This window comes from Corvus hawaiiensis, chromosome 26 (genome assembly GCF_020740725.1).
Source record: "Corvus hawaiiensis isolate bCorHaw1 chromosome 26, bCorHaw1.pri.cur, whole genome shotgun sequence".
In the NCBI taxonomy this organism is placed as follows: Eukaryota; Metazoa; Chordata; class Aves; order Passeriformes; family Corvidae; genus Corvus; species Corvus hawaiiensis.
Genome location: NC_063238.1, coordinates 22,882,089 through 22,903,074, shown reverse-complemented (window position 1 = coordinate 22,903,074; position 20,986 = coordinate 22,882,089). Strand labels below are relative to the sequence as shown.

The 20,986-nt window shown below is 40.1% G+C and overlaps 1 protein-coding gene across 2 annotated transcripts in view; it reads left to right on the top strand.

Moving 5' to 3' along the window:
* Window positions 1-4,114: 4,114 nt before the first annotated feature.
* Window positions 4,115-20,986, top strand: part of STK3 (serine/threonine kinase 3) — a 139,067-nt gene continuing 122,195 nt past the window's right edge. The window contains exons 1-4 of one of the 2 annotated variants that reach the window (XM_048286288.1): window positions 4,115-4,301; window positions 11,210-11,290; window positions 11,722-11,850; window positions 13,800-13,914. In XM_048286288.1, the coding sequence (XP_048142245.1) occupies window positions 4,279-4,301; window positions 11,210-11,290; window positions 11,722-11,850; window positions 13,800-13,914 (348 nt within the window). In that variant the 5' untranslated portion in view covers window positions 4,115-4,278. The remainder of the gene's footprint in view (window positions 4,302-11,209; window positions 11,291-11,721; window positions 11,851-13,799; window positions 13,915-20,986) is intronic. The other variant, XM_048286287.1, reaches the window with a different exon arrangement.

Sequence of the window (20,986 nt, the reverse complement as noted above, 5' to 3'; positions counted from 1 at the left end):
CAAGGAAAGCAGGCTCCTGCATTCATTCCATCTTTGTGCTTGCCTGCCATTCCCTGTCTTTCTCCCCTTCACAATCATTTGTGACTTATCTTACTAGTCTTAAACATGTTTCATGAAAAGCTGGATGTCTGTAATTATAGTAAGTTCCTACTTTTACAGAACTCAAGGGTAGAGGAGACAATGTCCTGCTTGTGGGGCTATCTACCCCAAGGCAAGTGAAAAGTAAGGGAAACTCTGTCCTTACCTGGGTTTGGGACCAAGCTGTGGACAGGCCTGCAGCCTTCTCCTGTGAGCCAAACACCTTCTCCTGCGAGCTAATCAGCGGGTGTGACGGAGGCACAGCATCCTTGGAACTCTGTGGGGTTATGCCAGAGAGGGCCAAGGCATGGTGAAATATCAGTGATGTGGAGGGTTTTAGGGACGAGAGAGCTGGTAGCATGCTTGAGGGTCTATAGGGATATTGTGGGTTTTGGTGTGCCAAGCAGGTGAATGGAACTACTGTGGGATGTAATTCCACATCAAGGGAGAGAGCACTGAGGACCCTGTGTGAAAGAACTGGGGGGTACCATGGCAAAAGGGTAGAAAGCATATGGGAAAAAGGGCTGGGCTGTGAAAAGCACCACAGACATGATGAACGACTAGGTGTATTTTGTTTGGGGAGTGTTCATGACAAGTATCTCTTGGAAAACACGTACTATTTATTAATTCTGCTGTTTTACAGTAGCATCATGTACTCATTACAATGAACTTTGTTTACATGAGCCTGATCGAATACCTTCTGAAGTAAATGCTGCTTTTATATGCTATCAAAGGAAGTAGATAAGGTCCCTGCTATAACATAGGTAATTTATTTGCATGATGTTTATGAATGACTTTGAAGTATGTATTTGTAATTTAAATCCTAACCTGTTAGAAACGCAGACAAGAGCTTCTCAAGTAACTTTTATTCTTCTTAGTTTTATTATGAATTTTATACAACTGAGACAGGATTGATGTCTTAAAACACTTTTGTTCCTAATTTTAGGGGCTTGAGGACTTCCTTCGTTTGTGCTTATACAGCACCTAATAGTTGTCCATGCCATCATGATTCCTGATTTCGTTGCAGTATAAGTAATTATAATATAGACTATTTTATCTGTTTACAAAACTATATTATAATACAAAATAATTATAGTACTCAAAAACTAAGTATGGCCTTCATCCATTCTTTGGTCTAAGGAATTACATTTGATGTTGATGCCAGTTCTGCAGAAAAGGGAGTCCTAATTCAGGCAGATGAATTTGTAAAGTGGATAAAATACTTTAGAAGGAAAAGAGCAATTCACTTAGTTTTCTCCTACATTTTTAGGATTGGGCTACATTAAGCCTTTTCTTACTCAGCCGCCTTCTTAGTAGTGTTAGATAGTCCTACTGTTGGAAGAAATCATGGGAATACTCATGTAGAGTGTCTGCAATTTCCTCATCTCCATCTTGTCTAGACACCAGCAATCTCATAGTATATTCATGCCTCCAGAACATCTAGACTTCTCTTGACTGGAAACCCTGAATGAGGTAGTAGAACAGAGGGAATCTGTTTTCCCTTTCAAAGTTCCTTCTTTGCCAGTGGCTAGGTTCAGTATTGTAACGAATACCAAATCAGTGTCATATTTCACAGCACGGTTCTCAAATTCATGTCACAGGGGAAAGGTGAGCTAGTGTTATTTATTCCAATGTCATTGACTAAAAATACTACTTGAAATTATAAGAGATGAATAAAGTGATCTTGAAAAATACCGTGGTGTGTATGTTATCTTACTGATGTTTTATTTTCAGTTTAAATGTACTTAGAAAGCTTTCTGGCAATTGCATAGGATACAACTTAAATTTCTGTGAGAGAGGCATGGAATTAGTCCATACTTTTTTTGGCACTGTCTGCCCCACTATGCTGTAAAGCCAGGCTACCTAACTTTTTCTGTTTCAGACATCATGGGTTTTTTACAGCCTTTTCTTTCTTCAGTGGCATAGATGGAGGACAGTCCTGCTTTATCTTCCTCAGTTACTGAGGAGTCAGGGTATTTTTTTGAAGTGGGGATTGTGGTATTAAATAGCTTTGAATGAACAGAGCAAATATCTAAATCTGCTACTTTTTGCTTGGAAAAGATTTCTTTTGTTCTTGTCAACTGTCATTTAAAGGAGAGGTAAGAGTGGCAGATTAGACTGTTTATCCTAAGTTTTTCCAGAAAATGAAATATATGTGTGAATGGGGAGAGGGAGCACTTCTTGGCTCTGTTTCTTTGTATTGCTGTTACAACTATAATATAGTACCTGTATTTTATTTCTAAGAATGCTTTTCCTTGCTTTAATGTATAGTCTGTGGCAGCTTTGGCTTGAGATGTAGGAGTGAAACCTGCCTCCTCTGAAACAACCTGGACAAAATACTGCCTTAAATATTTATGTTAAAGGATGTGGAGACACAACCCCTGCATTCCAGGAGTATTAAAGCCAAATAGGGATGTCATACTTCCCTTCCTTAGGTGAAATTGGTGAACTGTAAATAATAATTGGCCAGTGGGTATAGCCAAATACCCTGTAAAACAAAGCTGGACACTAGCCACATGGTATTTGCTATCTGCCTGAACTCACCTGCCCTTGAAGTGGAAAATGGGACATCTTGTGGGATTCCTCCTTACCACTTTCTGAGGCACTCATACCATACTCTGTCTCAGGCATCTGCTGGCTCCTTCTCCTGGGTGGGTTTTTTTGGTGTATCCTACAGACTGTTGTTTATGCTATGGACACATCTGGCAATACTGCTGGTGAGCCACTGTGGTTTGTGGGATGATACTTGGAAGAGCTCTGCATTAATCTGTTGTGCAAAGGAAGATGCTCTATTGCAGTTTTTCCATGACTCAGAAAAACAAAGAAACCTAAAAGGTCATACGGTGGTGTGTGATTTGTTTTGTGGGTTCATTCAGTATTGCCATTGTGCATTTGGCCCGACCACAGTGAGTCAACTGGGTTGGATTGACTCAGACTAAGTAGAGGACTTGCACAACAGTAGGACTTCATTCTAAATTCCCTTGCTAGTGCACATCAAAGAGATGAAATTACGTATGGAGTGCAGATTTTTTTATTAAGTGGGAGTGTTGTAATACTTGCACATCTAAAATCAGTTTGAAGTGGAACGTGGGCATCCCAGTATTTTTATGGAACCTGCCTAAGTGTTTTACTACCTTGAACTTCCATTAGTTAGGCAAATAAACCTACTGTCAGAAAAGGATATAGACATTGGCTTGAGCATGTAAGCTTTTCTTGTATTAACTTGGCTGGATCCACTTGGATCCAACACATTCAAGTACATTAACAGTAGAAAGTCGGACTTGTAAGGTGGTGAAACTGCAGCTGTCACATGGTGCTCTGGAGCCTGAAACCTGCTGCTTGAATAATTACGTGACAGCTTCCTCTGGCTTTGCAGGGTAACTCGTGTGCTTTGGCACCACACACCCAAGTGCCAAGAGCCACCACTTTTCACCTCAAAAGCTTTACCGTGTCACCCGAGGCGGCTGCGGGGAGCAGCTCCCTCGTCCTGCCGTGACTGACTTGACTTCAAGCTTTCCCCCAGCAGTGCTCTGGAGCCGGTTGTCCACGAAGACTTTGACTTTCTGAGGAGGGGCTGGGTGCCGCTGCCTCGCCCGGCGTACACAAGCGGGTGAAAAGCTCGGCCACCCGGCAGCGGTGCCCCGAGGCCGCGGGGCAAGACCCGCTTACAGGCGGCAGCGCCGCTCGCGCCTGCCCTCGCCCGGAGGCGCAGCTCCCCGAGGCGCGGGGGCGGGACGGTGCCGCGGGGATGCCGGTTCGCCCGGCCCGGCTCGCGAGGGCGCTCCGAGGGCGGGGCGGGTTCCGCGGGCGAACTACACCTCCCGGCGTGCCCCGCGGGCCGTCGCCCTGCGGGGCATGCCGGGAGCTCGGCAGCACCGCGGCCTCCATGATCTTCCCCTCCCGCCGGCGCGGCAGCGCCCGCCCGTCTGGCGGTGGGAGGCGCTTCCTCGCGGCCGCCGCTCTGAGCGACGTCCGCTCCACGCTATCGGCGCCGGCTCTCGCGCGGCCGCAGCCAGTGAGCGGCGCGGCGGGCGGCTCCCCGCCGCGGCCGGAGGTAGCGGTAGTGGCGGCAGCCGGAGCGCGGCCGTGGGAGGGCGCGGGCTCTGTGTCAAGGGGCAGAGAGGCCGCTCGGGAGCTGTGTGGGTCCGGCGGCGCCCGGGGGCTCGGTCAGCGGCCCCGGGGGGCCGCGGCGGCGACGGCATGGAGCAGGCAGCGCCCAAGAGGTAACGACCCTCCCCGGCGGCCCCTTCCCCGCCCGGGAGCGGCGGCACGACCGGGATGAGGCCTCGGTCCCGGGGTCTGTGGGGGGCAGTGGGACAGGGACGGCGCTGAGCCCTGCCTAGCGGCCGGCGGGCTCTGTCACGTTGGGAAGGGTCTTCTGTGGGGAGGGTGCCACGAAATACCCCTTACAGTACATGCCCTGGTGGAGACGAAATCTTGGGGGTTGGCTGAGTTAGGAGAAGAACACTTTTAATGTCAAGTGAGGGAGACTTAGTCACCGAGCAGAGTCCTCTCTAGCTTGGGGGGGGGGGTGGGGGTCTCACTCCGTAGTTCAGGTTTGTGGCAGGAGCACACACGAGTATTCTCTTTTCGTGTTGGGAAGTGTCCTTGTGTTCTGCTGCTGGAGGGATGGATGCTTGTGGGGGTGGGCGTTGCATAATTGCAATTGTAAATCAGGGAGTGGGAAGAGACAAAACCCAAGAATATTCCCACAGTAGATGTATTTTCTCAAATATATAGGCTATCAGGTCATATTAATTACTATGCACGTTTCCTTAAAGAATTTATTGTTTGACTTCTTAGTGCATAAAATAATTTTGCTTTGTGTTAAATTTAAATTTAATCATATATTTTAGTTGGAACAAGCCTTTCTTGGGTATAGTTGTACAATACACAGACTGTAGTTGTGCAGTGTACAGAATGTAGTTACATGGTTGACATATATATCTATACATGTGTCTTAGAGCTCTGATTTTACTTTTGCTTCCTGAGAATTGAATGAAAAATCTAAGGACTACACAATATAACTTTATAATAGAGGATTTTAATCAGTTTTTACATTCATCTTTAAAACCTCTACATCCTCCGTTTAGAACCTTTAGAATTCTCTAAAAGCAGCTTCCTGCTGGATGATAGGACTTGAGAAGAATGTAGTCTTGAACTTCTGATGATTTCTCCTCCAATAACACATCAAGTGACAGTACCTACTGTGGAAAACTTTGAAAAAGAATTGGTTTGTAGTTGCTGTGTAGCGTGGTTTTAGCAGGCAGTGGGGTAAGGAGGAACCTCACTGTAGTTTCAGGCTGACAGTGCTGCATATCTCAAATGAAGGAAGCAGGACAGGCACCAGTGAGGATTTAGGAAAAGAAATGGAAATCTCTGAGGAGTACTCAATGTCACCAGCAGCAGTGGAAACGTTGGGATCTGGTGATATAACAGGATTGAAAATCAAACTGTGAAGTTAGCATAACCTACCAGGTGTTTTGGGGAAGATGGGGCATTTGCTGTAACTTTACTGCCTAGCTGGAGGTGTGTCTGGCCTAACTGAAACTAAGAGATGTTTAAATCTTTGGATTCAGTCAGGAGGAACTAGATGCAGGAATGTCTAAACTCTGGCATGTTTTTATACTCCACATGTTTTTTGAAGCTTATTTCTGGAAATTTGTGATGAGAACTTAGATTTGTTTCTTCAGTGAAAGGGAAGATTTGAACTCAGTTTTTCATAAGATACTAACTCAGGTTATTTCATAAGATTTGAGGCAAATTTTTCATGACTGTGTATAATAGCCCCCTTATTGGTAGTTTTCTAGTGTTTCCTGATTGTTGGTATTCCTAGCTATTCTTCTAGGCCACCCTCCTTTTTCTGCAAGTCCAGAAGAAGTGCAGATTATTTTTTGTGGGCTGCATTTTTGGTGCTGTCCTTGGATGAAGTAGTGGCTTAAAATGGACCATGTTTACTTGGCAAAACAGATGTGAACACTAGAATTCTTTACTTTGGTGCCTGTTGTCAACAGGAGCAGTTACTGAGAGGGATCTATTGGCATCATACCTGTCTGTGGTGGAAGACATCCATTTAGAGGTAGCAAGAATTTCATATGTACACCTCAAAGCTGCATGGATGTCCTAGAATCCCAGTGTTCCCTTAGAAGTATAGGGCACTTTTATCCCCACTTCACTGTAGAGGAGCACACAATGCAATTGCCCGTTTAATTTTTTAGTACTGCCCTTCAGAAAGTAGCAGTGATGATGGCCAAATGACATTATAGGCCATTGTGACTTGTCAATGGGGGTGCTGTCAAAATAATGCACTTTTTTTCTTTGGCTAATGTACTGCAACAATAACACAAGATTTCTAAGGGAGAGTCCTTTTCAGAATATTTTTTACTTTAAAAATAATTGAGAGTAGATGTTCTGATTTTATGCTGAACTATTTGTGCAGTAGTTGACACAGTGTTTTCTTGCATCTGAATCTCTAACTGTACTTCAGATGTGCTTTAGGCTTTTTTCTCTCACTAAAAAGGAAATTCACTCTTGAAATAGTTAAAAAAATTGCCTCTTAGTCTTGTAATATTCCTCTGTTATTGTTGTATTTTTCTGTATGCCTGTGAGATGTGAGATGTGAGAATACAGGCTGCATATGAGGGAAAAAGGTTAGAGACAGAATTTTCTCAAGTCCATAATTCTTAATTTTGCCCATCTCCTGCATGCTGCTGCCAAATGAAAGGCTGCTTAACAAGCATAGGAAGTGTTAATTAAGGTTTTCCAGTCTTTTCTTTAAACTTGAGTTTAATTTTCACTGAAAACCACAACTTTTCACGTTTTGTGGAAAGAGGAAGGACTTGTTCTTAGAATATGAACTGTTTGTGAAAAAAGTGTATTTTCTGATGTTTCTGTCAATTGACATGTTGGCAGTTGTCAAGTTCCTCCTGAAAATGATGGGACAAAAATGTTTGGGCTTTATTGATAGAACGCTGAATGTAAGTACACAGTACAATGGTGTAAACTGTTTTAATGTTGCTCCTACTTGTGTGAATGGTGTGAAGCAGAGTAAATGTCTCAAGGCTTCCACATGCCACCTCTACATCAGATGACTGCAGTGATTTCTCCTACTACCTTTTCTTTTAATATATCAGTATAATTGATCCCAGCCATTCTTTTTAAATGTTTATATGTGCTAGTTCTTCTGCACAATAAACCACATATTCATGTTTCTTGGAGCAGCTGTCCAGTTTTTCATAACTCAAGACAGTAATTGATGGCGTTCTTTATTCCAGCTTTATTTGTATTTTTGAACTTTCAGGGAACTTTAATCCCTACCTCTGTAGCACATCACCAATTTATTTTGTAAAATCTATATATAGTGACTGTAGGATACTATACTCATACTTTGTTTTCTTTCATTTTTGGGGAGGAAATCTCCTGCTCTTTCATGTTGCAGTTCAGATTTTTCTGGTCTTTATGCTGGGATTGGGTGCCTGTTACGTTTTCTAGGTTTTTCTTTTCTAGAGTTTTGCTGATGTACTCAATGACAAATAAGATTCTGGTCAGACTAAGAATTAATGTTTTCTCCTATGAACTGGATTTATAAAAGTATAATTATTTGCTAGGATGTATTTTTCTTGTTAAGAGACTAGATGGTATGCAGCAAGTCAAACCTTCTTGGAAAAAGAAAATTCTTTTGACAGATTTTTCCCAGAATTGTAGTTTAGTTAGTCCTTCTGGTTTAAGGAACAGCTTCCCATCTGGAAGACCTCTAAAATAGCTCATAATCACTACCTGATAATTTTCTAAAGAAAAAACCCCCCAACCAACAGAATTACTTTCTACCCAGGTTTTATACTGAACTACTCTGCATCTCCTTTAGACTTTCTCATATGTAGAGAGATATATATCTATATGCACAAACATATGGCACTGGTGTCCTTTGGCCAGAATAAAGCAGTGCCTGGATTTACTGATCTACTGATTTATTTGTTGTGTTTTAAATGCTTGTGTTATGAAAGTAGAGGATGAATGAGGGAGAGAGGAATGGGACACATTCTATATTTCCTATTGTTCTTGTGCCCTTTTGTCTCTTCATTTTGCCTCCTGCCCCCTCTTCACCTTCTCCCCTCCTCCCCGCCATTAAGAGCTGGTGCGCATGTCTTAGCTGTGTTTCTCTGTCCCAAGATTGTTGCTTGCTTTTAACCAACAAGATAATATTTCTAGTCTCTTGTATTCTACTTGGTGCTTTGCAGCCAGTTATACTGGTTGCCACCTTCTTCCCTGTTTCTCACAGAGTTTTTGTAAATGCTTTCTTTATTGTTGCCCTTCAGGGTATATCGTGTGATGTTCTGTAGTTCAAGAGCTGAATGTTCTATTTAAATATCTAGAAACAGAAATCATTAAAATGTCTGACTCATTAGGATTTTTCTGTGATTCAAAGAATTGTGGTGTTGATACTATCACTTGAACACCGGACCTAGCATGTGTACTGTTACAGTGTTTGTGAAGGAGTGGGAGGTGCTTTGAACAGGGTATTTGGTGATGACATTCCTGAGGTTGACATATTTTTCTTACTGTAAATAGGTTTTGTCTTAAGCTGCCTTAGTGTTAAGTGTGATTTGGTCTCATAGCATGTTTGTCAGAATTGGATAATACGAAAATAGTTTTAAAACTACAACATGCTTATTTATTTGATCTCCTTTGCCTCTCAAGTACTCCAGATAATCTGTTATTTGACAGTGACATTGGTTTTGATCAGTTTATGGCTGTTTGTCATTGTTTCATTAACTCTTCTCAAGCACTCACAGTGCCTTGGTGTTAATGGTGCTGTTGGAACCCTTTTGGTATGTTTTTTTTTTTTTCTTCTTCTTTCTCATTTTAGCAGGTGTTACTCTTTTGATGAGCAGGTGGAAGTGTTCTCTTTATGGGCATCTCCAGGCAGGGGTGTACTGCATGCTTTCTCTTTTCTTGCTGTTATTAAAAAGTTCAGTCCCTTTGCTTTTCTGTTTAGTACATCTTTTGTCATGCAGCTCTTTGACCGAGAGACTCAGCTAAAGGTTATGCTTTTTATTTTTCAGGGCTCTGCGTATATTATAAACATACTGTGCATGGGTTTTTTTTGGTGGCAAGAAGGGGATGATTGCAGCAACTTATTCTTGAATGCTGCTTTTAAGGCTGCATATGACTTGTTCAGAGAGGAAAAAAATTTGAAACAAAGAAGCAAAATGAATGATTTATTACTTTAATACCTACCTGCAAAATATTTTTTCCTCTTTGATTTGTCTCAGCACATGCTTGTTCAGTAATGAAATATTTTCTGCTTTTCTGCAAGATATTAGCTCTGTCTTTCTGCTTTCTAGTGTCTAACCAGCAGAGAGAGTGAAAAAGAAGAGTTTTGATCTTGTAGGCCAGTTTTGCAGATGTTATTTACCTGTTCTCATTTGAATTTTTTGCTTTTTTTTCTCCATGTTCATGAATTGTGCCTTTCCTTTGCTGTGAACATCTTTATTTTTCCTAAACACACAAACTTTACAGCTTCTTGACTATTTACTGTAGCAAACTGCATGGTCTTTATTGTAGTTAATGCACCTTTCCTTACTGATTGTGGATGCTTTTTGTATTCATATAATTGCTACATCTGTGAAATAGTTCTTTGATGTATAAATGTGTGCACCCTTGTGCCTTCTCTTCACCTTGCTTCCCTTGTTTAGCATCAATCCATATGACCTGTGTGCTTTTACAATTACTTTAAATTTTTTGCTTTTACTTAGATGGTTGGCAATTACAAGTCTGTTTTGACTCAGGAGTTCCCTCACTGGTCATTCACTTTAATTTTTATTATTTTTATGTATCACAGAATTGCATCTCCTAATATGAAGGGGTTTTTTTTTTTCAGATCACTGTTCTTCCACTGTTAAGATTTGTCATTCTTTTCTGTCCATGCCCTCCTTCCTTCCCCTTTTTTGTATTTGTTTCTAGAAAGTGTTGTGGGATAACGTCGTTTCCATAAGTTCTCAATGATCTGCTGTTCTTCAAAGCTTCCTTTTTTTTTTTCCCCTTTTCCTCCTCCTGCATATGGAATACATTGTCTGTATTTAACACTACACCACCAGCTATTCTTCAGCTCATCTTCTACTTTTATAGTACCCTTGGCTGTCATGTAGAGTCAACTTGTTACTTCAATCTTGCAGCAAAATTCCCTATAACTTTACAGTGAAGGATTTACATGCTGCAGCCACCCAGCCTTGCCGCAGTGTGTGTGTAGTTATATTTTCTTGTGTTATGTTCAGTGTTGGCTCTATTGCAAGCTTGCAGCCAAGTTGTGTTTTGAGAATTGCCAGGAGTCTGGGGGGCTAGATAGCTGGGAATGCTAGAGACCAGGGAAAGGCTAGGACTGCTTGTAAAGGACAACAAATGGTAGTAAAAGGAGGTTGAAAGTGCTGGAAGAAATCACAGGGTGTTACTGAGTGATTTGAGACTGTGTGAGAGAGAACTAAGGGCAAAATATGGTGATGTTATGTAATTTGAGATTTTGTTGCCTCCTGTCCCTATGTACATTCACAAAGATGCAAGAGAAGCTGCCCCAACAGCTCTTACAGTACTCAGCTCTTGGAATTTCAGTGTTCTGCTGCTACCTGGGAAGTGCTACTATATGCTCCCAGAATCATCTTGACTTCAGAATTCTGCTTTTCATGATGTTATTCATTGGCTGATGAGTGGTACAATTTAGAAACTGAGTATTTCATGTGGGTGAAGGATTGGTTTATAATTAGAGAACAATGTGGCATCCTATAGGCAATAAGGGGCATGTGTTTGCATGCTGACTGTTTTTTGAGGGAAGGTAAACTTTCCTGTATTCTTTGTCTGTTTCTACTTTAGCAAAGGAAGTGGTTTGAAGAGTGAATTGGTCCCATGCTGCTTTGAATTTAGAAAACATTTGTGGGAAACTGATAAAGACAAAAAATATCATAACTTTATTCATCTTATATGATAGTTGATTAAAATTTTGTTGCTGCACATTAAGTATTTTATTTTCATTGGAATATAGTTTTCTTTTTAATAATTTATTCTGTCTGCTCACTTGTGTGAAAATTTGCTTGGGTTCTTTCTCTCCCAAACAAATAAATAACTTTTGTCTTTCTTTTAGCAAACTGAAAAAGCTAAGTGAAGATAGTTTAACTAAGCAGCCTGAAGAAGTCTTTGATGTTCTGGAGAAGCTTGGTGAAGGGTAAGTACAGCTATTTACAGGGGCACAGGATCAGAGGGAAACAATACGTAAAGCGTATGTTGGAATATTAAGTTACAGAGAGAGTGACTGTAAATGTCATAAGGAATGCCTCTATAGACAAGCTTTACTTCTAAAGCAAATGCATGCATCAGTAATTTTCCACACTTTCCCTAATATATTTATGCATTTTTGATGTCTGTTGTTTGTTAACACAGCAAATGTACTTGCACCTGTAATGGAATTAGAAACTCTAAATCTTGACAAAGGTGCGTTCTTCAGTCTTTCCTGAGGTCCTGGTAGGATTGATCTTTTTGCAGCCTGAAAAACCCTCAAACTTCTGCATGAGCATATGGCTTCTGTGACTTTTTGTGCATAATGGAAATCAGGGGCAGTTTGTCTTGTTTTTTAAAAAAATTGCCTCTTATTTTTAGGTCTTATGGTAGCGTGTTTAAAGCAATACACAAAGAATCTGGACAAGTTGTAGCAATTAAACAGGTCCCCGTGGAGTCAGATCTTCAAGAAATAATTAAAGAAATCTCTATAATGCAGCAATGTGACAGGTAGGTATGACATTCCTGTTCCCATTTTAAGAGTCTATGTGAAAATGTATTTGTACTTGTGAAAATAGCTAAAATATAAGCACCAAAAACTTTTTTATGGAAAAGTAAATTGTCCAACATAGGCTTTTTAATTAAAGGAACCACTTTGTAAACCTCCTCTTCTCCTTAGTTTGGGTTGAAGGAAGTACAAATAGTGTACGTAACAGAAACTGTTGAAAGAGTAAATACTGGCCTGTTTAGAATTCTCCATGCTTGCTTCACTTTGCTTGCACTGTTAAGGCAAAAGGTTACTGTTTCCTTTAAATGTCTTAGGCTTTGTGAAATTCTGAGTTACCTGTTTCAGAAGATTGATAAAGATGTTTCTAGCAGAAAATTCATGGCTAGCAGTTAACTGCCAGAACAGTATTCTCTTGGCTGCCTTTTTCATGCAGGAACATACCTTTTAAAAAGTGAACAATCATGTAATAGTGCTGGTGGACTGTTACCTTAGACTTGTTCACAAATGCTGTATCTTACGATTGCAGGTCTTGTAGAAATGGAAGCCTTGATGCAAGGATGCAGAAATTACTTCGCATTTTCTGTCTGTTGAGTTTTGGGCTGCAACTTCAAAATCAGATTTATTAGCATTAGTCTTTAGGCAAATATGAACAGTGTTTTGAGATAGTACAGCACTTGATGTTTTGAAAAATCACCTTATCCTGATTGATAATAACACCCAGTTGTTGCTGGGAATACTAGCATACTATAAGTGTGGTAAGAGATGGTCACAAAAATCAGTGGGTTTTGTTTAAAAGTAATACAGCCTTCCTCACTTCACGAGTTTATAAGGAGCAAGATCAGTATGTCGTGCTTGTAAATGATAGACATTTAGACTAGTTAGGAGGAGACTGACCCATCTTTCCTTCTGAAAAGGCAAATTCATTTAGTGCTAATAGTTGCTTTTAAATGAAATAGGTTTTTGATAGTGTTGACCTGTCTTTTCGTAAAGATAGTATCATGTTGCAGGAGGCAACCATAACTCCTCTCTTCTTCTTCTATCAGTTGTCGATATAAAGAATGTTGCGGCCAGAAATGCTGATCCTAAAATACAGTTCTTTGCTCCAAAACAAAATGGTGTTTATTCCACCCCGCAATGTAGGTGTTCTGATGAGAAACCACTGTCTGAAATCTCAGTATTGCACTTCCTCACTTTGTGGGAGATAGATGACAATCAAACTGTAGCCTTCTTTGTTTAAGTTCCTGCAAAACACCCCACCTCAAACTTTCAGTCTTTTATTTCCGTAAATACACCATTTAATAACTTCTGAAGGATGATCCTTTTTATGTTTACTACATCTGTTTCTGCCTTTCTTTTGCAAGTGACTCCAAGGAAGCATTATGTCAAGTGACAAACTGATGAGTAGCAAGGCAGTATGTTCTGTTCGTGACAATACTATCACTTCACATGGGACACTTTAGTATGAAAACGCATTTGCAAATCCAGAAGGCTTCCAACCAACATTAAATTCTCTTTAATATGAAAGTCTAGCTCTGTGCTTGAAATAAATTGATGCTTGCAAAACTGGGAAAACATGGGCGAGTTTCCATGTTATTTTGCTCAGGAGAGAAGAAAACAAGGCAGTCTTTTTAAGAAGAGAAACATTCAAGAGAGGCCTTAGAGGAGGGAAAAACAAAGCTTTCTATCAGATGACTGATGTTTGGGAAAACTGTCTTTATTTGAAGATTGCTGAAAACTTACATACATAGTAGTGCCTTTATAATTTTATTAAGTAACCAGAATTTATTCTAACCAGGCACTGGTCAAGCTAATTACAGATTTAAAATGTATTTGGTTGCACTTGCTCTTTGGCTGTGTCAAACCGTAGTTTTTAACAACAGGTGTGCTGGTGATTTTTTTTTTCTTCTACTAAGAATTCATCTATTTACCTAACATTTTTTTTTCCATCTAGTCCTTATGTTGTCAAGTACTATGGCAGCTACTTTAAGAACACAGATCTATGGATTGTTATGGAATATTGTGGAGCTGGCTCTGTTTCAGACATAATTAGACTGCGTAATAAAACGGTGAGTTGTTTTTTTTTTTTTTTAAAGTAATTTTAAGAAGTAGCACTTCTTAAAATCAACTTGTGAATTAAGATTAGAAACCTGAATAAAAGTTGGAGTTACAAGACAAGATCTTGGCTGATGCCAAGGGGCCTATCTGTGCCTTGGTTCCCAGGAAGCAAGCTCATGCAGTTGCTGACTGTCTTTGTGCATTCCTCTGTGGAATGAATCACCAGCAGAAGCAAATGCATTTTGAAATACGAAGATCTTGGGAATTTCTTGGAAATTACTGCTCTGTAGAAGGCAAAACTGTGGCTTCTTTCCCCTACACCCTTCCACCTTACAGTCTTGTCAGCAGCCACTTAGTAGCTGCATAGTTTGGAAACAGGCAAAAAACTGTCTCACTCTCACTCAGTAGTTGGGGAGCATGAGAAGTAACTGGCATTACTCAGGGAATGAGAAGGGGAAGAGATGAAAATTAAGGAATGTGCAAGGGAACCAAAATGAGGGTTGTATGGAAGTGTCTTAATGGACTTATAACAGCAATAATACAATGGAAGCCTGTAGGAAGCAGGTTTTGTTAGTTCTAATTAAGAAACAGCTTCTCTGAAGAGTGTTTTTTGTAGGTGTCAAACAACCTGGAATTCCTTTGAGTCCATTGTTTTCAGTATTGGGCTGTAACGTGAGGTATTCTTTTTACCAACAAATACTCTGAGGTGACACTGCTTGCTGGGCTTCACATTTTGTAAATACTCCCTGAAATGTTCCTTGCACCTTACTTGGGAGCAGAGGGGGAAAGTAAAGGAGAGAAAAGGCCTAGAAAACAGGACATAAAGGAAAATGGAATCAGGTTTATTAGGAAGTGGAGGCGATGTCAAGACTAAAGGTAGCCCCTTTGGCAAAGGTGGCTTGTATCAGGGCTCCTGCAATGTTGAACTGATGGTTAGGGAGAAGCCAAAACCAATGTGAGATTGCTGGAGTTCTGCAATCTCCAAAACTGATGTTCTTGCAGTTGTGTATTATCCAAGGATTAGTAGCTCCAATAAGAAATGGCACAAGCTAGTTCAGAATTTAAAAAACCAAAACAAACCATAGCCCATTTAAAACAGAATTTAGAAAAAAAAGGAGCAAACTTCTTGTTTGCGCATTGACAGAAAATGCTTGATTTTTATTTTAAAAAAGGTGTACATGTGAATGTGCGTGTACTTACGTAAAATCAGGTTATCTAGTTTTTCTTACATCTATTGTAGGATATTGACATAGCAGATATATTAAAGATTTGAGGGGAAGAGATATTGGAGTCTTGGAGCAAATGCATACTTATGATCAGACAAACTACCTGTTCTACTGCTGTTTGTGGTTAAAGTCTATATGATTAAATAGCATGAATTGTATGAAACAGAATAATCACTCGATGCAGGGGCTTTGAGGTTCAGTCTGGACCGGGCGTAGACGGACGGAGACGAGAGATCTCTGAAGTCAGATCTTGGAACGTGCGGTTTATTGCAAAGGGCGTGGGTGTAGGGGCACTGCTTAGAGCTGCCAGCTGCAGCTCTGAGCAGGCCTAGGAGAGCAAGAGAGTAAGTAAAGAAAGAGAGAGAGAGAGAGGAATGCGAGTGAAGAAGAAGTAGTGAGAGAGAGTGTAGTAAGTGTGTCTGAAGTTCTGGTTACAATACAATAAATCATCTTCTGTACTGAATATTCTAGTTGTCACTAACCAATCTAATACAAGATACAAATCCTATAGCATTTACATACAGCCTATAAGAGTTCTTATATTACCATAGAGTGTTACATCTTAACTTCTAAAAACTACTCTTTGGACCCCTTCTGCTGAGCTAGTAGGGTCTGCTCTGACCCTTGGACCTGCCTGCAAGCAGAGGGTATTGTTCAATCAAGAGGGGATTACCTTCAGTCGGCCATACCATTGTTTTCCAGTTGTTCAGTAACTAAGATTTGGTATTTCAAAAGTGGCTTTCATTTCGATGTCGCCTGTAGTTTTCATATTCCCAAAATCTTTTGTCAGGCAATCATATTTATAAGGCTTTCCTGTTTCATCTTCCCCAACAACTCGATACATAGATACTGGTGATAAAGCTTTTGTAAAGGCAAGTCATGGCGTGCATGGCTAGTAGAGTTCTGTAAAGGAGTTGGTAAGGATGCAATTAATGCTGGCTGGTGTAAAGTTGGTTGGATGTGCTGAAATGTTTATGGACAGACTTCCACACCAGAGGCTCTTCAAGCTAGTACAGCTGTAATTTGGAGTAAATGGGAAGTTCTTTCACAGGTGGGTAATTGTTTTAAATACAAAAAAGAGGGTGTAGGTGGTTATTTTTGGCCTACTCCATGGGTCTATGCTATCCTGTTTCAGAAAGAGGGTAGAAATACTGGTGAGAGAGGTTATGTTCCTAGTGGTTGAAACTGGGAAAGACTTGAAAGGCTTTGTGGTACTGAGAGAATCAGTACAAGTAAATGTGAAGAAATACATTTGGCTTGGTGGGGAAGGCAAAGTCTTTATATTCAGGTTCATGAGCACTTCAGCTTAACTTTTAGAAATAGTTGAATAAGTAAAGTGGTTGTCAGAGATTACAGTGGTACCAGGGACACCGCAGAACTGTGAAAGTTAAAGGAGGTAGCAAGGGTGATCAGAAGTAAAGACTACTTCTCTAGAAGCAGATACCAAGTGCATTTGGGTATTTCTGTGATGAGAAGAGGTACCTGGAGAGAGAGACATGGTGAAAGGTGAAAGGTTTTGAAAACCATGAGTAAAGAAGAGTAAGATATATGGGTAACTCACTGTTTATTACAAAACAAGAGATCACTTGTGGTAGGTGATGCAAAGCAAAAATTTTTTCTTTGCACATGATGATGAGGGTCACTGTATAGTTATAAAAGTTCTTGTAGATGCTGAGAGTTGATTTTCAAAAGGCAGCTAAATAAGACCAAGAAAAAATGACTGTGACTGCACTCAAATGTGTAATGACTAGAGCAGGAAGTCCATGTGCTTCAGATCTCTGGGGAGGTGAAGCAGACAACTATCACAGTTTACTTGGCATGTACTTACATTCAGGCAGGCTACCAGGCTAGACAGAATTCTCATTCTGGTGTAGAATAGGGAGTGTTGTAGCGCCTGTAACAAAAAAATAAGCAAAGTAAATGTCTCCATTTCTCCCTTGCTATGCCTCTGTCTTGCAAGTTTTGGAAGATTTAGGCAGAGTCTTTGGACTTGTTTGAATTCTCTTGCTCTTTGTGGAACAGTGGCCTGATCACCCAGACTGTGTGTGATGGGAAGCTTGTGACTCTTATTACTGGAATGAAGCTGCTTGAAGTACTCGAGCATTCTGTTGATGGCCTTACATTTTATTTATTTATTTATTCATTAAATGGAAATAGGAAATGGTTTTATGAGAAGAAAATAAGTATCTTCACTTGCAAACAAGGAGAGAGTTGTTCCTTATTTTGTCAGAATAGTTACTGAATACAGTCAGGCACATAGAATTATGTGTTCTGTAACTTTCCTAAATTGTCAAATGAAGATTGTGGCTGGGCCAAGGAAAAGTTTATTTCCTGCTTCTTCATATTTAAGGAAAAGAAATTGAGAAAGTTGAAGTAAGAACCCTTTAATTCAGTGGCTATTAGGATTATCATTTGGATTTGATCTTAAAGGTCTCTTCCAACCTAAATGATTCTATGATCATTATTAAATTAAGTCATAGGAAAAGGTGGATTTCTCCTCCTGTTTGGGGAGGAAACATGAATATGTATTTGCCCTTGTTGCTCGTATCTATGAATTTGTTGATCATCTTTTTCTGTTTTTGTGGTTCTCCTACTTTTTCAAAAGTTGTGTTTGTCTAGAAAGTGAACAACACTGGGCTTTGCTCTAATGGACCAAACCCAAGGGAAACAGAATTCAGAGTTAGGGTAGTTTTTAGTGACTGTTTGGAGCCTATTCATATAGAGAAGTTTTCAGCTTGATAAGAGCAGGTTTTTGTCCAAGAGGCCTAAGACACTAATTTGAAGTTAAATGGACCCCTGGAATTCTGCCTGGAGTCTTCTAGTGTGCCAGGCAGATCAGCAGCACTTCAGCAAATTCACGATGCTTGTTAGCTCATCTGGGGTGTGGTATTCATCACTCCTGGGCAACAGAGCTTAGATCTAGTTTTGTCTACTTTTCTCAGAAATTGGTTTGGGAGGTACATGTATCTTGTGCAGTCAAACTGTGGGTTGCTGCCAGGAAGGGCAGTTCTGCTGTTGTCCTCCAACCTGAATGATTTGTTCCTCCTGCCTTTTCTGTGCCTCAGATGCAGTGATTGTCTGTGGCTGTAGGGTGATCTTTGATAAGCTTGATGATATGATGGGGGAACTTCCTCTCTAGTCTGTCCTCCCCACCCCCTCATGAGCTAACTCTGGACTTATTATGGCAGCACAGCGGCTTGATCTGATGCAAGAGAGGCATTAGGAATGAGCAGTGCGGAAAGGGAAGGAAGAGAAGGTATGAGACTGACTTTCAGTGTCAATAGAATGAGGTAATTACAGTGTGAAGCAACACTCTAAGCCTTACTGGCTGCTCTTAACATAAGGGAGAATATTTACACATAACCAACCTTGTCTCTCTAATGGTAATTAAGAATGCACTTGCTCATCCACTGATCATGATTAACTGAGTCATTCTAATCCTGACTCTTTGGGGACCAAGTTCAGTTGGCTGAAATATACCAGGTAGTGGCTATGTTGTAGGTTTATGAGACAAACCTGTCTTATTTGGGTCAGTATTGTAAGTGACAAGTGTAGGATTGGAGAGCTGCGCAGGTAGTGTGCAGTTGGGTCCAGAGATTCTGCATTTTGTATCTAAAATTACTTCCTTTACATGCCAGTTTATCAGTTATGTATATAGTGCTTCATGTACTCTTAATGATTAGCTTCTGCCACAATTTCTTAGCTAAGTAATATTTTCATGTCTTTAAGCTCCACTAATTCAAGTGAATAGTGTATCCAAGTCTCTGGATGTTGTATTTAAATGTCTTACTGGATTCGCTTTCTCTGTATGTTACCATGGGGATCCAGGGTAAATCTTTTGTTATCCAGGCTAAAGGCATTTTGCTCGTAAAGATGTTTTGTGGATTTAAGCAGTCATGTTTCTCAGTAATTTCACAGTTAAAATAGTCTCGATTTGTAGGTCTTTGCTGCACTAAAGTACATGTGATTATCAGCTGTAAAGTGGCTATCTAGGGCCAAGTACCTCTTATATTTTTTGTTTAAGTAGTGTCTATTGCAGTGTAACTTCCTCAGTTGAGCCCACATGGAGTAATTAATAGCCAGGCTGTCCATACACAAAGATTGAAATTCCTTCTATGCTGGCTCACTTGCTTATCTGAACTTGGTGACCATGGACGAGTCCATCCTGGATGTGCTGCTGACCATGTTCTGTCAGTGGGCCTTCCAGGTGGTGAATTGACTCAATGGGCTAATCAGCTGTGTTATTATTCAGAAGACTGATCTTTAGGCCAGCATTTTTAAATTACTTTTCTCTGCAGCCAGGCTGAGGAAAAGGAGGAAAGAACTTGATCACAAACGTCCTGGTTGCCTTATTCTGTGTTTAGCCTTACAAAGCAGGGTAGCTTATACTAGCTTCTGCAATGTAACACAGAGATTACTCAGTGCTTGTCTAATAGAATCCTTACCGTGGTTCTGAGTGATTGACTGTTACATAAATACTGGGAATTATTTTTCCTTAGTTCTTTAGGGTAGCATTTTAAGTTCCTTAAAAAATGGGTTGTACTGTCTGACTCTCAGGATGATAGACCTTTCTTTCAGCCTTTCATTAAACTGTATTCATCTGCTTGGAAATTTGCTCTTGAAAATTACTGTTCTTCCCTGAGTTGAAAAAACTTTATGTGCCAGAAATAAGACGTGTGTTATGTGTTGGCTAAATTTTATTAAAGCAAAGGAAGCTTGAGCTACACTGGTATTCACCCATTTCCAAAATAACTATGTATATATTACATGCAAATACAGTGGGGAAGTTTCAAAATGAAGATTGGCTATGCAGCATCCTCTGGTAAATGTGCTTTGGGATACACTTACTGTCCTCTCTTCCCCCTTTTTCTACAGTGTTAGCAGATCATGCTCACTCAGTGAGGAATAATATGCTATTAAATTATACATCCTCTGAAGTCCGGTGTTTATTTATAAAATACTATAACAATTGCTCTGAAGACAGAATTATCTCTTCCCAAACTTTATCTGACCTTCCTCTTTTCATTAAAAGAAATACTGTTGTTAACTAGTGACATGAACATCTTCAAGTCACTTCTAGGGAGAATTAGCTTCCTGGATAATTTCTATAGTTTCCTTACTTAGATTACCCAATGCAGGTGCATAAAACATTGGAGTTCATTTTGTGGGCAGTTTTAAGTTGCTCAAACAATAAAATGACCATGTAAACACAGAATATAAAGAAATTTACAATAAAATCTTGCAATAAAAGGTAGCTGTTTAAATGAATGTTTAATCAGGTCAGTCATCTATTGGTACCCTGTATACAGCTTGTATCGCAAAACACAGAAAATCTTATTCCTGTTGTAATAAAGGGTGGAAGTTTAGCCTTATTGCCTTCTCACACTGCTCTTTCCCCTCAAAAGAACTCCATCATTGTTTGCCTTGGAGAGCCAGAAATATCAGCTGAATTTTTAATGTATTTCCAGTTTGAGTCAAACTCTCTGCATATAAAGTTATCATCTGGGCAATAAAATTTGTCTCCATTCAAGGAATTAAGCCAAGTTTCATTATGGTCTTCCACATATATTTTAGTTTACAATAAAAGAATCTTTATAAATTTTAGATGGGTTTATTGCTATATATTATTGTGGTGAGGAAGTGGAGGAAATGTAGAAAAACTGCAGGTGAAAGGTTACTCTTTTGAATTTGGATGTTTATTTTAGAGGTGGTAAGGAAGGAGGTGAACAGTGTGCCACTAATTTGGAATAAGTGATAATTTTAATTTGAAAGGGACCTCTGGAAGTCAGCTAGGTGAATCTACTCTTCCAAGGAAGGAAGTCCAGTTAGTGTTTAGGACCTTGTTCAGATCAGTGTT